At 42.4% G+C, this 17,581-nt stretch overlaps 1 protein-coding gene across 3 annotated transcripts in view; it reads right to left on the bottom strand.

The window, feature by feature from the left end:
- The window catches only part of LOC143299236 (uncharacterized), a 52,990-nt gene that overhangs the window by 16,257 nt on the left and 19,152 nt on the right, over window positions 1-17,581 (bottom strand). For all 3 annotated transcript variants that reach the window (XM_076612441.1, XM_076612442.1, XM_076612443.1), the window contains exons 5-15: window positions 17,110-17,171; window positions 16,075-16,278; window positions 14,308-14,421; window positions 12,520-12,600; window positions 11,527-11,629; window positions 9,905-9,981; window positions 9,442-9,506; window positions 7,767-7,918; window positions 5,799-5,830; window positions 4,570-4,669; window positions 2,482-2,639 (exon numbers count right to left, since the gene is read on the bottom strand). In XM_076612441.1, the coding sequence (XP_076468556.1) occupies window positions 2,482-2,639; window positions 4,570-4,669; window positions 5,799-5,830; window positions 7,767-7,918; window positions 9,442-9,506; window positions 9,905-9,981; window positions 11,527-11,629; window positions 12,520-12,600; window positions 14,308-14,421; window positions 16,075-16,278; window positions 17,110-17,171 (1,148 nt within the window). The remainder of the gene's footprint in view (window positions 1-2,481; window positions 2,640-4,569; window positions 4,670-5,798; window positions 5,831-7,766; window positions 7,919-9,441; window positions 9,507-9,904; window positions 9,982-11,526; window positions 11,630-12,519; window positions 12,601-14,307; window positions 14,422-16,074; window positions 16,279-17,109; window positions 17,172-17,581) is intronic.

The following is a 17,581-nucleotide window of genomic DNA, read 5'->3' as shown; positions in this document are numbered from 1 at the left end:
ATTGGGATGAAACACTGTTAACGTCGTCTCTTTCGCCGTTAGTATGGAGAGAGTTAAACCATCTGACCACTGTGGGAGTTGAAGCCCAAGGACACAGAAGAAGAAGAAGAAGAAATAAAGGACCATGTTTTCAGACACTGCTGGACACTAGGCAGGCATAAACTGACCTCCAGCAGTGTCTGTTCCAGGAAATGACATCAGCTTTGAGCTCCACCTCACACTGATTTGCACGTGTGAAGGCATTGGATTTTTTTTTTTTTTTTGTCGACATAGAGCTTCCACAGTGTCTGTTATCTTAAGGTTTGCTTTTGGCTGGATCAAGTTAGTTGCTTTGTGAAACATTAGTGCTGGATATCTTGCCACTGAAATGTTATCTATTATCATTGTTATCATTATCATCATTACAGATTATTACTATCATCATTATTATCATTATCATCATCATCATCATATAAATAAACTATCATCCAGGTAAGTGTCTCACAAGCATTTAAGAAACAATAAACAAAAAACGAAACTGAACAAAAACAACAAAAAAGAAGTAAAATCAAAAGATCTTCACTGACCATAGACGCAGTGCCACCACATTTAAATGACCAAGACAGATGTCTCACAAGCATCTAAGAAACAAACAAACAAAAAAAACCAGTGGACTCAGTAGGTGGTGTCCTGTCTGTTAAATCAGAACAGACACTACTGACCACCACTGAAGTAACTCAGCAGCAGTGCAGAGTCTCCTCTGGTTTGTGGCCTTCTGGTGACCATACATCGTCAGTTCCCTGTGGACTGCCACCATGGAGACTGCAAGAGACTGTCACTTGTCCTGAAACCTGGTTTGGTAGTGGGGGCGCTGCACTGCTGAAACTATCGCCAACATTCTCCATTTCTGGCGGTCATGGGATAGCTGAGCTCCTCTCTGTCCACTCAGTGATGGTGTCTGCTCACTCCTCTCGCTGTCTGCCTCTGTCTCCTTTTCCCCCTGCACTGTTCCCTGAAGGGTGGTCCTGGAGAGTCCCTCCTGCACTGTTCCCTGAAGGATGGTCTGGGAGAGTCCTCCTGCACTGTTCCCTGAAGGATGGTCTTGGAGAGTCCCTCTTGCACTGTTCCCTGAAGGATGGTCTTGGAGAGTCCCCCCAGCACTGTTCCCTGAAGGGTGGTCCTGGAGAGTCCTCCTTGCACTGTTCCCTGAAGGGTGGTCCTGGAGAGTCCCCCTTGCACTGTTCCCTGAAGGGTGGTCTTGGAGAGTCCCCCTTGCACTGTTCCCTGCAGGGTGGTCTTGGAGAGTCCCCCTTGCACTGTTCCCTGCAGGGTGGTCTTGGAGAGTCCCCCCTGCACTGTTCCCTGAAGGGTGGTCTTGGAGAGTCCCCCCTGCACTGTTCCATGAAGGATGGTCTTGGAGAGTCCCCCCTGCACTGTTCCATGAAGGATGGTCCTGGAGAGTCCCCCCTGCAGTGTTCCATGAAGGATGGTCCTGGAGAGTCCCCCCTGCAGTGTTCCATGAAGGATGGTCCTGGAGAGTCCCCCCTGCAGTGTTCCATGAAGGATGGTCCTGGAGAGTCCCCCCTGCACTGTTCCATGAAGAATGGTCCTGGAGAGTCCCCCCTGCACTGTTCCATGAAGGATGGTCCTGGAGAGTCCCCCTTGCACTGTTCCCTGAAGGGTGGTCCTGGAGAGTCCCCCTTGCACTGTTCCCTAAAGGATGGTATGGGAGAGTCCCCCCTGCACTGTTCCCTGAAGGAGGGTCGTTGAGAGTCCCCCCTGCACTGTTCCCTAAAGGATGGTCTGGGAGAGTCCCCCCCTGTACTGTTCCCTGAAGGGTGGTCTGGGAGAGTCCCCCTTGCACTGTTCCCTGAAGGGTGGTCTGGGAGAGTCCCCCTTGCACTGTTCCCTGAAGGGTGGTCTGGGAGAGTCCCTCTTGCACTGTTCCCTGAAGGGTGGTCTTGGAGAGTCCCTCCTGCACTGTTCCATGAAGGATGGTCTTGGAGAGTCCCTCCTGCACTGTTCTCTGAAGGGTGGTCTTGGAGAGTCCCTCTTGCACTGTTCCCTGAAGGATGGTCTTGGAGAGTCCCTCCTGCACTGTTCCCTGAAGGATGGTTTTGGAGAGTCCCCCCTGCACTGTTCCCTAAAGGATGGTCTTGGAGAGTCCCTCTTGCACTGTTCCCTGAAGGATGGTCTTGGAGAGTCCCCCCTGCACTGATCCCTGAAGGATGGTCTTGGAGAGGCTGTCAGATCTTGTCATTTGGCCGTAACGTCTCATTTTCCTTTTTATTCAGTGTGATCAGGTGGTCTTCACACCAGGCAACTGATGGTTTTTCTTACTTCTTCGTTTGTCACGTGGTCTTTGTAGGCCTGGGAGTAATGTCACTGGAGTGGTGTGGATAATGGGGCAGCAACAGGAAAAACGAAACACACAAAAAAAAAGAGAAGAAAAAGAAGAAAAAAAAAACCCCCAACTCAAATGACCAGAGGCTCTACACTGACCACAGACTGTGTGCAGAACTTGCAGGTGAAGCCGGCTTTGGTGGAGGCGTTAGACGGCTGACCGCTGGGGTCGATAGGGGCCAGAGATGGCTGGGGGTCACACTGTTCACAGGCGAAGTGACCGTACAGCATGGAGAAGATGGTGGGGGAAAACATCCCTGCATCAGACAAAGACAGAGAAAGAGAGAGAGGGGAAAACGGAATTACAAGTCACTGACAGCAAAAACCTATTCTTGAATCATTCATGGACGGGGGCAATAGCCAAGTGGTTAAAGCGTTGGACTGTCAATCTGAAGGTCCCGGGTTCGAATCACGGTGACGGCGCTTGGTGGGTGAAGGGTGGAGATTTTTACGATCTCCCAGGTCAACATATGTGCAGACCTGCCAGTGCCTGAACCCCCTTTGTGTGTGTATATGCAAGCAGAAGATCAAATACGCACGTTAAAGATCCCGTAATCCATGTCAGCGTTCGGTGGGTTATGGAAACAAGAACATACCCAGCATGCACACCCCCGAAAATGGAGTATGGCTGCCTACATGGCGGGGTAAAAATGGTCATACACGTAAAAGCCCACTCGTGTGCATACGAGTGAACGTGGGAGTTGCAGCCTACGAACGAAGAAGAAGAAGAAGAATCATTCATCATATGAATTAATCACACCAAAGCAGAAAAAAAACTTTTTTCCACCAATCGTTACTCACTAACAAACTACTGTGAAATGAAGCCTGCCTTTGCAAGTCACTGTTCACACCAAACATGTCCCTAGTTGGATGTAAGGGAGAGCTGAGGTATGAAACTGAAGAACAATGCCAGCACCATGGTCATTTGCACATGCATTTTATTCACTTGATCTTGTGTGGGGATGGGTAGGGGGAGGAGGATATGTGTGTGTGTGTGTGTGTGTGTGTGTGTGTGTGTGTGTGTGTGTGTGAGTGTGTGTATATGACTTGACTTGACTTGACTTGACTTGACTTCATTTATTGTCATAAAATCCCGAAGGATTAATAGACACAACAAAGAACAAAGGGAACAAAGAAATAAACGGTCATCTAATACGCATGCACTGAAATACATAGTTGGCAAGTGTTTTTTGACAGTCATCGCAGGTGAATAAATCACTTGGTTTTAGTATATTGTTTTGTATTTTTCTAGAGATCACATTTGATTGATGATCATACTGCTGTATAGTAGTGATTAGATGGCTTCGCAAATTATGAAATAAGATACACGAATCTAAGAAATGCAATTCATCTTCAACAACTTCACATATAGCACATAACCTCTCTTCTCTGGGAATGTTTGCATATCTTCCTCGTTCGATGTTTAAATAATGTGCGCTTATTCTGAGTTGACAAAGAGCTTGTTTGTGAGCAGGATCGATTTTATCAGTTAGATAATTCTCAATTTGATAATCGTTTCTTTTAATTTTGTTGTAGAAGTCTAATCTACTGTATTCAGTTTTTCTCTGTTTCCAGAATTGTACATATCTATTTCTTAGTTGTTGGCGTAATGTAAATTTAAGTCTGCTGTTACTAAATGTCGACTGATTATTCCAAACATGACCTAATCCTACATTGTGAAGAATATTCTTTACAAATTGTATCCATGGATACATCCATGTGTGTATGTGTGTGTGTGAGTGTGTGTGTATGTGTGTGTGTGCGTGTGCATGTGCATGTGTGTGTGTGGGTGTGTGTGTGTGTGTGTGTGTGTGTACATGTGTGTTTATATGTGTGTTTGTGTGTGTGTCTGTATGTGTGTGTGTGTGTGTGTGTGTGTGTGTGTGTGAGATACAGCTTTGTAAGGTTTGTAACGTGTCTGTGATTGGAGACGAGTTTCATTTTATAATGGAATGTCCCAGTTACGATCAGCTGCGAAATAGGTATGTTCCTACAAAATATTTGTCTCCAAAATCGGTTTTTAATTTGTGTTATACATGTATGCTGAAAGGAGAGAAGGGGCACTGCACTCCACTGGCCCCCACACTATATTTTCTCCTGCAATGTGCTGTGTTGTGCTGTCCTGCACAGACGGTTCTAAACATTTTAACGAAAGCCTCATCGCTGACCACACTGTTCCTGACTGACCTGCAATGGAAACGAACAGCAGAGCGGCGCTGACGTTCGCAGACTTGGGATTGAAGTTCTGAGTGCGGAACTTGATTCCCCCAACCACCATAGAAATGCCCTGAAAACGTGCACAGCACAATGAACACGCTTGCAAAAGGCATGCACACAAATATCACATTATAAACAGACATGGATATAGGCATACACACATGTAGAACACTAGGAACAGATATGGGGGAGAAAAAAGTAATACATATATAAAGAACAATGAACAGATTTGGAAAAGGCATACATACACACAGAACACACTCAAAATATTTGGAAAAAGCATACACACATATAGAACACTGAACATATGTGGAAAAGGTATATGCACACATATATAAAACAAATAAATAGAAATAACTGAACTTCTTTTTATACATATAGTCCAAATTTGGTGTCAAATGACAAAGTATTTCCAGACAAAATGACAACATCATAGTTTACCACACATACACACACGCACACACACACACACACACACACACACACGCACACACACACACACACACACACACACGCACGCGCACACACACACACACACACACACACACACACACACACACAATCTAAACCAGGTTATAACATACTCACTTTGTTTACACACACAAGTCAAAAAAATAAAATACAAAGTGATCAAACATGTCACAAAGAAAAAAAACACTGGTCCTCTTTTAAATGAATGTTAATGGCCAATAACCTGCTGAAAGCTTGTGTACAAAATACAGAGACACATCTCTTTCACACCCAATCATGCCTCCTGTCCCACACACACCTAAAACATATACACACCTACATATATATCTACCTATCAATATAACAGAGAGAGAGAGAGACAGCGAGAGAGAGAGAGAGAGAGAGAGAGATGTGTGTGTGTCTGTAAGCGTCTGTGTCTGTGTCCGTGTCTGTGTCTCTGTGTGTGCAGGAAGGCTTTGGCGAGAACGCTTCCTTTTCATGACTGACTTGTATTTGTCTGCTTTCATGATCGGTCAGAGTTTGTTAATTACCAGCAGCATTATACAAAATCAAACGGCCAAAATCTCTCTTTCTCTCTCTCTCTCTCTCTCAATCAGTCAAGGGGTTCACACAAGATGGCGGATTGACAGGATGTTTCAGTGGAGGTGTCCCTTGCCCCCCTCCTACCCCCCCCCCCCCCCCCCCCCACCCAACCCTCCCACCCCCCTGTACTTTCAGTAAAAACTTACAGGAATGAAGAGCATGCTGACGAGAATTGCTCCTGCAAAAGACAACGGTAACATTAATGGTTCTTCATCCCCCTTCTGCAGGCTATCAACAGGCACATTTCATAACAACCGCAGAAAGATACACACACATTTGTACACACTTTCCCTCTACCTTTCCATCTCTGTCCTTCTCTCCCTCCCAAACAAAAGAAACAACAACAATATATATATATATATATATATATATATATATATATATATATATATATATATGTGTGTGTGTGTGTGTGCGCGTGTGTGTGTGTGTGTGTGTGTATAAAAGAAAAAAAAAAAGAAAAAAAAGTAAAAAGAAACTTCCTAAAATAAAGAAGCAAAACATCATTTCTCCTCTCAAGTGAAAACGAGAACATAATTTTCAGAATCTGTACATTTGTGTGCAAAGCATAGTCAGTAAGAAACTAAGCTCTCAGAAATGTATGAATGGTATTCAGTACCTTCATGTATGTTAACTCCATTTGTATAAGCCAAAGGCCTAACAGGTTAAACTTTTTCAACTTTGACTTCAGACTTTTGACTTTGGCACACACATGAACACAAAGAAACTCTCATGAATAAAGAAGAAAAACAAATTATTGATCTCAACTGATTAGAAAAACAAATTATTGATCTCAACTGATTAGTCACCTTTCGACGATCAATGAAAACTAGTCATCCATAATTGTATGGTATTGTATTTAATCATGTGTGTGTGTGTGTGTGTGTGTGTGTGTGTGTGTTGTGTGTGTGTGTTGTGTGTGTGTTTGTGTTGTGTGTTGTGTGTGTGTGTTGGAGTATGTCAGTTGTAGTATTGACAGTATGTTAGTTTGTAGGTTTTGCGCATTGTGTTTTTATAATACTAATGATTCTGTTTTATGTTTCTACTACATTTTATGTGCTTTCTTGTTTCACTTTAGGTACTGCATTGTTAAGCGCTTAGAGCTTGCTCATGCTTGAATTATAGCGCTATACAAAAATAAAACATTATCATTATTATTATCATTTGATAATTTTTTCATGTAATCTGTGCAAGAAATGGATGCGATGTTCACTTACCATGACCATACATGGTCTGTGACATTTTTCAAAAGATCATAACAAATGAATGACAAAACTTCATAATAACATACAACCTGTGTACAATCTATCTGCCTGCTTGTCTTCTTTTTCTTCTTTGTTCGTGGGCTGCAACTCCCACGTTCACTCGTATATACACGAGTGGGCTTTTACGTGTATGACCGTTTTTACCCCGCCATGTAGGCAGCCATACTCCGCTTTCGGGTGTGTGCATGCTGGGTATTTACTTGTTTCCATAACCTACCGAACGCTGACATGGATTACAGGATCTTTAACATGCGTATTTGATCTTTTGCTTGCGTATACACACGAAGGGGGTTCAGGCACTAGCAGGTCTGCACATATGTTGACCTGGGAGATCGGAAAAATCTCCACCCTTTACCCACCAGGCGCCGTCACCGAGATTCGAACCCGGGACCCTCAGATTGAAAGCCCAACGCTTTAACCATTTGGCTATTGCGCCCGTCTGCCTGCTTGTCAACCTGTCTGTCATTCTCATGAATGGTTGTTTTTTTATGTTTTCTTCTTTCTTTTCTCTTTTTTTTGATTTTGTGTAAGCTTCCCATTTGCCCCTCCCCCTCAAAATGGAGTGTACCTGTCTACATGGCAGGGGTAAAAAAACAGTCATACACATAAAAGTCTTGTGTATATGAGTGAACGTGGGAGTTGCAGCCCACGAATGAAGAAGAAAAAGAAGAAGAAGAAGCTTCCAATTTGAAGTTATGCATTTTAGAATCAAACTCAACCCTAACAAAGAGTAATTTTTGTATGTTTTCCATGCTTTTCAAGTTCACTGCTTTATAAAATGTTGACCTATTATTAAAATTGAATAGAAATGTTAAGAAAAAAAAAAAGAAAGAAAGAAAAGGTGTGGACCTGTGAGGGAGGACTTGACCAGCTCCTGGTAGCACTCCATGTCACTGTCGCTGCCCTTCTTCAGCATGATGATGAACAGGATCACCTCCACCATCGACCCAAACGTGGCGTTCAAAATGGCGCCCACCGCAAAACTACTCTGAGCTGAGATGCTGACAAACAACACACACACAAAACCATACATACACATACGTATAGAGCAGCTAATCCATAAAAAAGGTAATAAGCTAAAAGGTTAAAGGTCCCAAAGCCTTTTATAGCCTGTTCATTCATATCCACTGTGACGGGCGCAATAGCTGAGTGGTTAAAGCATTGGACTTTCAATCTATGAGTCCTGGGTTCGAATCTTGGTAACAGCACTTGGTGGGTAAAGGGTGGAGGTTTTTTTGATCTCCCAGGTCAACATATGTGCAGACCTGCTAGTGCCTGAACCCCCTTCATATGTATATGCAAGCAGAAGATCAAATACGCATGTTGAAGATCCTGTAATCCATGTCAGCGTTTGGTGGATTATGGAAACAAGAATATACCCAGCACGCACACCCCCGAAAACGGAGTATGGCTGCCTACATGACGAGGTAAAAATGATCATACACGTAAAAAGCCCACTCGTGTACATATGAGTGAACGTGGGAGTTGCAGCCCACGAACGCAGAAGAAGAAGACATCCACTGAATCCAGGGCTGGGCACAGGATGGCGGGGACAGAACCTCCCATTTTAACCTTCTCTTATTTTATTCATTCACACTTGGACGGAGCAAAGTGCCTTTCCCAAGGACACAGCACCATGCCAAAATGAGGCCCAGAAACCTGATCACTGGTGAACACTGGACCACAAGTCAAATGCCCAACTGATTCTGCTACTGCACATTCAAAAAATAATGTTTATACAAAATAGATACGATACCATTTCTGACACACATACTTATCCCACATGTGCACATAATAATCCCTCTGTATGTTAAAAGACCAGTAACAATGTGTAAGTGAAATGTCAGTGAAGCAAAAAACAAAACAAAACAACTTAGATGTTAACTTGAAGAAAACCACACAAACAATAATCACATTATATAACGAACGTAAAATACTGTCCTGTAATTGAAGCATAAACATGTGAGGCATTCAATTAACAGCAGACGGATCAGTTGTATATGAACACAACACTTCAAGATGGAAATGCCAGGACTCTACCCCACCCCCCTCCCCCACCCACAAACAATGAAACCATTACACCAAGACCCCAGCACTGAACAACCTCTTCTTCACTCTTCTTTTTGTTCGTACTGAACTACCTGACACTAACGCTTTGCACCCCATCAGTGCAGCTGCACTGTAATTTCTGTGGACCAGCCCTACAACAACTGAGTGCACTGTGGAAGCCATAGTTCATCCACAAAACACACGCAAGCTTCATCAAGGAATATGCTCGATCCCCTTTGAAAACACAGATGAACAACACAGAGGCTAAAGCCAACAGGGTACAAAAGCACAGAGTGAGAATACAACTGACTGAGAAAGCAAAACTGAATGCACCCACTGCAGTCCAAGGGAAGCAATTGGGTGTTATAGAAAAATCAGCACTCAGGGTACAGAGCGTTAAGTGCAAAAGCCAACATTTCGTTAAACTCAACACTGCTGAGAAAGAATAACGATAAGTCTGCTGTCTATTTCTCACCTGGTGATCGCCATGCCAACATAGTAGGTCAGGGGTATGATGGCCAGCACACCCAGAATGCATTTCTGTTGACAAATCATTGCAGTTTCATCAGTGCTCAATATCCATGCAGGGTGAGTAGCAAATCCACAGTGGGTTTTGTTCCTGTCTAAAGGATAAGGTGTCTGTGGGTTTGATCCTGGTCTGTAAGATGATTTTGTTGTTAGTGGAATTCTCCTTTTCATCCAACTTTGAACTGTTAATCCTTCGGAACACAAACACACAGAGAACCCAAACACACAAAGACACACACATACACACACACAAACATACAAACACACACCACACACATACATACACACAACCCAAGCATACACATACATAAACACAAGTATATTCACAATACACAAGTATGCACACACACACACACACACACCTACACACACACACACACACACACATAACTTATGAATGGCATACTGACCGTTGTGGGGTCAGTGACGTCATTGGCTTCATCAGCAAACCCTAAGGTGATGGACAGCACGACAAACACCAACAAATCTTCCTTCAGTCAAGGTCTCATGCACTGCTCACTTTTACGTTTGTAGATTAACTACCTTAGGACGACAAGTTTTCTCCCTTGCTTTTCCCCACAGACGGCCCATTTGTAGGGGTTTGGAAAAAAATTACAAAAAATACAAAATACTGTGTAAGAAAATGAAACTTTCAGAACTGGTTTATTACGTATTGAGCTATAACATATAAAAAAAAATCAAATTTCTCATCTTATTTTTACAGTTTTGCCATATGTAGAAAATACTGCCAATTTTTCACCCCGAATCACCATACCCATGCTCGCTTTCTGCATTAAATTCGCTTTCTTCTTCGTCATCATCCACCTCTTCAATGTCCGACCCTTCAGTTTGTAGCATTTCAAGTACTTCGGCAACCCTAAAACATTGCCGTCACTGCCTTGTTTGCTTCACAACATTCTGAGAAGAGGCCGCTTTGCTAACAGGCTGGCACGCGAGCAGACGACCGGTCAGTGACTTTGTCAGCGTGTGTGCGAGACAGGCCACACATCCCAGACTAACCAATCATACTATTCGATTGTGGAGTGACCCAGAATATCGCACTCTGCTTGGCTAATCACAAAATCACGTGTACAGCGCATGATGGAATTTTACTTTCGGAGAATGCTATTCCATTCCTTCATCCGAAACCGAATACGTTTTGTGTAGGAATGCGTGAGCATTCCTTCGTCCGGAAAGAGTTAAACAAGATTATCATATTAGAGCTGCAAAGACAATAAATCAAATATGTATGTGTACACACGTACATGTGTGTGTTGTTTCTCTTCTATAAACCACAGACACAAATGTAAACACACATACAATACAGATGTGCCCCCCCCCCCCCTAACCCCCACACACACACACATATCTTTGAATAATCTAAATCTATCACACCCATCTGTTTTCTCCAAGACACAAACTCACAAAAGGAAATTATCTACCTAAAATTACGTTTAAATTACATACTTACTGTGACCCAACTAGTGCAGACTCCAGCAGGGGTCTGACATTCCTGTCCTGTGCAAACTACTATCCGCCTATGCGGAGAAAACGAAAGCAACTACGGCTGATAACCTCCCGGAAGTAAGTAACCTCCCCTTTGCCCGCTGACTAGCGCCCTCTTTTTCCGGCAGCCATCATGACTCCTGTTCCTGTGCTCTTCATACGGCTAAGTTGGGTTTTTTTCGTATTTTCTGTCTGTCTGTCAACTCTCTGGCGTTCTTGTTTTTTGTCAAATTATGTCTCCAACCAGTCCACATAATTATGTAGCTCGACTGGGCGATCGCGCTAAATAATTTGGTATTTCACTGATGATAATCAATAAAATAAATAAATAAAAAAATAAATAAAAGAAGAAATAGCATTTGTGTAGCACATTTCTCTAAATGAATTCAGACATTCAGACACCTGTAACCTCAGTCTTTTCTCAGTGAGTTGCCAGCCCTTCACTGATGAGCAAATTGGTCAGCAGCGGTCATGGGATTAGAAATTTTAAAAAAAGAAAAAGAAAAAAGAATGAAGCAAAGGATACTGACGAGGATGACGTTCACTCCGTCCACTGTCAGTTTATAGTAGTAGAAGTTCACAGCCTGGTGCGTGTACATGATGATTTCACTGTGGTGCTTCCGGGGGTTCTGAAACAAACAGAATATCCATTCACAGTTGTGTGTTCTGGCCGGTCACACACACACACACACACACACGCACACACACACACACACAAACTCTCTCTCTTTCTCTCTCAAGCACACACACACACACACACACACTTTCATGCAAATACACACACACAAATATACACACACAAACACACACACATAAAGTGATAAACATATGCACTCACTCACACAAACATACACACATTCTCACACACATACAAACCCATTCACATACACATACTTTCGCACTCTAACACAAACACATGCACACACACTCTCTCTCTCACACATACACACACATCAAATACCATCATCCCAAACCCAACATACACAGTGACACCAAGATTACCATACTCTGCCTCAGTCTATCAGATGAGATGATAAACTGAGTTCCCAAGAGCAGCATGCACTTAACACACATAAAAGTACCCTGGGAACAAAAGGGTTTTCCCCAGCAAAATTCTGTGCAAAAAAAACCCCCAAAACACCCTGATATCATAACAAATATGCTTGCAGGCAGAATGTATAAACAGATCCAATGGATGTTGCTGAAATATTGCAACACACTCTCACCCAGGAGAGCAGCTAGAATTTCATGCAGAGAAATCTGTGACAAATAGTAAAGGGATGCCTGCACTTAGCGCATGTCAAAGAACCCCTGGCAATATAGTGTAGAAAAATCCACTTTGATAGGAAAACCCCCAAAAAAATTGCAGGCAGAAAAAAATACAAAAAAATGGGTGGCGCTCCTCAGTGTAGCAATGCGCTCGCCATGGGGAGAGCAGCCAGAATTTCACACAGAGAATTCTGATGTGTCAAAAAGTAATACAATACAAAAATACAATGCAATACAAAACAAAGCTCACCAACACCATCTGACCCTCATGCTCCACGTGCACCTCTTCTGGCGACAGGAACAGAATCCTCAGCAACATCTTGGAGTTCACCTGCAGAACAAAACAACGTGAACAACACCAGCCACCATGGTGAAGTGGTTAGCGTCATGGACTGACAGCTGGGAGGACGCGGGTTCGAATCCTAGCGGAGGTGGTTTTTTTGGCCCATGGCTGGCTCCTACCCAGAGTTGAGTGTGCTGTGGGCTTAAATGGGGAGACTGGGACCACAGTCGAGTGTCATCCACTTCAAGGATGCGTCTTTGAGTGTGTTGCTCTAATTACTTGACCAACACAGCAAGTGTCAGTATCTCTCGGGCCTGGTTAATGCCGGAATATCATTATGACAGGAAGCATAGAGTACAGCCTTGTCACGCAGTCCCAAACCAAAATGGACCTCCATAGCAACATCGTCATTGTCATCGTCCTCCTCCATCATCAATATAAACAAACCAGTCCGCATTATGGTGATATGGTAAGCAAAGTGAGAGGTCAAAGGTCAAGGTCATCATTGGGAAAATAGAAAAAGCTTGATACAGACCATATCGTACATCCAATTATAATCAGAATTGATCTTTTTACTGATTATGCATACAGCATGATCTTTAGGGAATTTTAAAGTCAGAGGTTAAAGGTTGAGGTCACAACCTCACAAATGATACTCATAGGAAACATTTCTGCATGAAAGAGAGAATGTCTTCAATATAATCTTCAGCAAATTTGGTACAATGATATGACATGGTGAAAACAATACCCATGAAAAGAAACAAGGTCAAAGGTCAAGGTCATGTTGTAAACTGCTGGGCATGATAGAGATTTGGCTTTTTATCTAATTTTCATTCAACATGGTATATCATGTAATGGTTTGTTTTGGCCAGAGCATCAATGCTTTGTAAATTTAGAGACCAAAGGTCAAGGTCACATCAGTGCGTCTTTTTTGCCAGGTTACCTGCTTTGCAGTGGATTTTTTTTCACAGTGATTCCTTTGTAGGATAAAAACGAGTATGACGAGTGAGTCTTGAAGGCCTTGCATTTCTTACTCTCTATGTAGTTTCATTCTGAACCAAGCCAGAATATGTCTGAACAAGGCTGCGCTGAGTTGCTAGCACTATTTTCTCAGCATTACGTCAGTATCATTTTGCTTTTATTGCTTCTGGGGTAATGGTGGTAACACAGTTCAGTTCAGCTCAGTACCTCAAGGAGGAGGAATCACTGCCTTCAGACAAGTCCATTACATGCCGCACTACATCACATCCGCTAGGCAGATGCCTGACCAGCAGCCGTAACCCCAACATGCCTTGATCGGTAATACAAAGGGGGCGGCAGGTTCGTGTTGTTTAGAGAGCCCAAAGTAAAGGGCCCAGAGTGTCTGCGAATCGATTGCGATCTCGCCTTAATTTTAGCCTGATCGCCCAAACGAGCCACATAATTATGCGACCTGGTTGAAGACATGATTAGACAAACAACAAGGACGCCAAAGAACTGATAGACAGATAGAAAATACGAAAAAAAAAAACCTTAGCCATATGCAGTGCACAGGAACAGGAGTCGAGATGACTGCCGGAAAAAGAGGGCGCTAGCCAGCGGGACAAAGGGGAGGTTACCTACTTCCAGAAGGTCATCGGCCGTAGTTACTTTTGTTTTCTCCGCATAGACGGATAGTAGTTTGCACAGGACAGGAATGTCAGACCCCTGCTGAGTCTGCACTAGTTGGGTCACGGTTAAATATGTGTAATTTTAAAAAAAGCGCAGTTCCCTGACCTTTGACACTGGGATGGAGATGACGAGGAACCAGGACAGGAACCAGATGACGGCATGCACTGGCCACAGGAGGGGGATGCCCAGCACCAGCCACAGGTACGTCTCAGGCTTCTTCTGCAGCACACAATGCAGCCACACGTACTGCTTTAGGTGTAGGTATTGTGTGGGGGAAAAAAAACACACACACAAAAAAAAACATACACAGCCCACAGCAACCACATGTACATTTGAGTCTTTGTCTGCATGGCGTAACACAGCTACAGGTATTGTTTTTGTATTAAGAATTGTGAAAAAAACAACAACAAAAAAAACAACCCACAGCCCACAGCAACCACATGTACATTTGAGTCTTTGTCTGCATGGCGTAACAAAGCTACAGGTATTGTTTTTGTATGTAAGAATTGTGAAAAAAAAAAAATAAAATAAAATACACAGCCCACAGCAACCACATGTACATTTGAGTCTTTGTCTGCATGGCGTAACACAGCTATAGGTATTGTTTTTGTATGTAAGAATTGTGAAAAAAATAAATAAATAAAAATAAAATACACAGCCCACAGCAACCACATGTACTATTTGAGTCTTTGTCTGCATGGCGTAACACAGCTACAGGTATTGTTTTTGTATGTAAGAATTGTGAAAAAAAAAAATAAATAAAAATAAAATACACAGCCCACAGCAACCACATGTACATTTGAGTCTTTGTCTGCATGGCATAACACAGCTATAGGTATTGTTTTTGTATGTAAGAATTGTGAAATAAAATAAAATAAAATGGCATAACACAGCTATAGGTATTGTTTTTGTATGTAAGAATTGTGAAATAAAATAAAATAAAATAAAATACACAGCCCACAGCAACCACATGTACATTTGAGTCTTTGTCTGCATGGCGTAACACGGCTACAGGTATTGTTTTTGTATGTAAGAATTGTGAAAAAAAATAAAAATAAAAATAAAATACAAAGACCACAGCAACCACATGTACATCTGAGGTTTCTTCTGCACTCCACACCCCAGCCATAAATCATGTGCATTATTGTATAAATAACATATTGTTGTGTGTTGTTCTCAAATGCCAAACATTAGCGCTGTGTTGTGGTGTGTGTGTGGGTGTGTGTGTGTGTGTGTGTGTGTGTGTGTGTTTATGCGCGCGTGTGTGTGTGAGTGTGTGCGTGTGTGCATGTGCATGTGTGAGTCAGTGTGAGTCAGTGTGTGTGTGTTTGTGTGTGTGTGTGTGTGTGTGTGTGTGTGTGTGTGAGTGTGTGCTTGTGTGCATGTGCATGTGTGAGTCAGTGTGAGTCAGTGTGTGTGTGTGTGTGTGTGTGTACGTACATGTGTGTGTGCGTGCTTGTGTGTGTGTGTGTGTGTGTGTGTGTGTGCGCGCGTGCGTGTGTGCATGTGTGTGTGCAAGTCAGTGTGAGTCAGTGTGTGTGTGTGTGTGTGTGTGTGTGTGCGTACATGTGTGTGTGCGTGCTTGTGTGTGTGTGTGTGTGAGTGTGTGCGTGTGTGCATGAGTGTGTGCATGTGTGTGTGCAAGTCAGTGTGAGTCAGTGAGTGTGTGTGTGTGTGTGTGTGTGTGTGTGTGTGTGTGTGTGTGTGTGTGTGTGTGTGTGTGTGTGTATCTGCTGAGACAAAAAAGTAATACAATCAAATACAACACATCACAACACAATACACTACAATGCAACACAATACTCTACAATGCAACACAACACAACACAATACAATCACGTCAAGCCGACAAGCAGCAAAACGGTAGCTCACCCAGTATGAACGACGACTGGCAGAAGACACAGTCTGTTTCTCTTTCTCGTCCTGGCAATACGATGCCGACAGCGTGCTGTTGTCCTCGTGCAGTAACGACTGGCTTTCTCCGCTACCGTTACTGTTACCGTTGCTCATCTGTTCATCACCTTTCCGCAGTCCACTGTAGGAACGGGCCACAGCATGGAGGGGAACCTGGTGCACCTGCCAGGGTATCAGTCAGAAAATCATTATGACTGTTATTACTGTTATCTTTATTATTACCGTTATCATTATCATTATTGTTATCATTATCATTATTGTTATCGTTATCATTATTGTTATCATTATTATTACCGTTATCATTATCATTATTGTTATCATTATCATCATTATTGTTATCATTATTGTTATTATTATCATTATTGTTATTATTACTGTTATAATTATTGTTATCATTACTATTTCTATCATTAGTATATCTGAGATTTTCTTCCACAGAGATATAGGTATAGGAAACAGTGTATGTGTGTGTGTGTGTGTGTGTGTGTGTGTTAGTGTGTGTGTGTTAGTGTGTTAGTGCGTGTGTGCACACATGTGTGTGTGCAGGTATATACACGTGTCTGGGCGCATGCATGTTAATGTTGTTTTGTTTTTTTTAACTACATTTACATATGTTACCTTTCCATGCAGAAGTCAGATCCTATTGCTTCTGTTAATTTTTTTTTCTTCTTTTAATGCCTGTGAAGATCAAAATAAAGCTGAATATTAGTTGCACAACAAAATGCAAAGTTTTTCACATTTTATCTGACAGTCTATTAGTATTTTCAGCTGATGTATGAAAATTAAGTTGTGTTTGCCAGACAATATATCAGCGAAAAACAAACAAAGCACGAAAACAACAACAATACAAACACACACACACACACACACACACACACACACACACAAGGTATGCTTCAAGTGCAAAAATTCATCAACTCAGAAAGCAGTTATACTTCTCCGGTACTGCAAAGCAAAACACATATTCGAGTAAAAATTGCCACACACAATTACCTGGTGAACAAATTTCCCAAAAGGCCAGATGAAATATTTCGCCATTCTGAGACAGAAAAAGCCTGAAAAACCACAACAAATGAATAACATGAGTATGTAGAATACGTTTCAGGAAACATTATCTTTATTCCTTCAAACAGAGCAGTGGAAATGAAACTGCTAAACTTGTACAGACAGGCAGACTGACAGACAGACTCATAATCACACGTGACACACATCCACACACACACAAAAACCCTTACATACAAACACTCATGCTCACATTCCCATACATATGCACATTCACAAACACATTTCTTATTTCAGTATCATAGAATACTTTTTTTTTTCCATAACAGAACATAAAAGAAATAATGTCCAACCAGTTACTTTGATCTGAAAGTGCTGAAACCCTATACAGAGCCCAGCTGAAGTGCTTCTGTAATTGTGTAATGGTGACCCATCAATATAACTGCACTGATTTTTTTGTTTA

Source organism: Babylonia areolata, chromosome 24 (genome assembly GCF_041734735.1).
Source record: "Babylonia areolata isolate BAREFJ2019XMU chromosome 24, ASM4173473v1, whole genome shotgun sequence".
Lineage (NCBI taxonomy): Eukaryota > Metazoa > Mollusca > Gastropoda > Neogastropoda > Buccinidae > Babylonia > Babylonia areolata.
The sequence above is the reverse complement of the archived record's forward strand: the minus strand, read 5'-3'. Positions and strand labels throughout refer to the sequence as shown.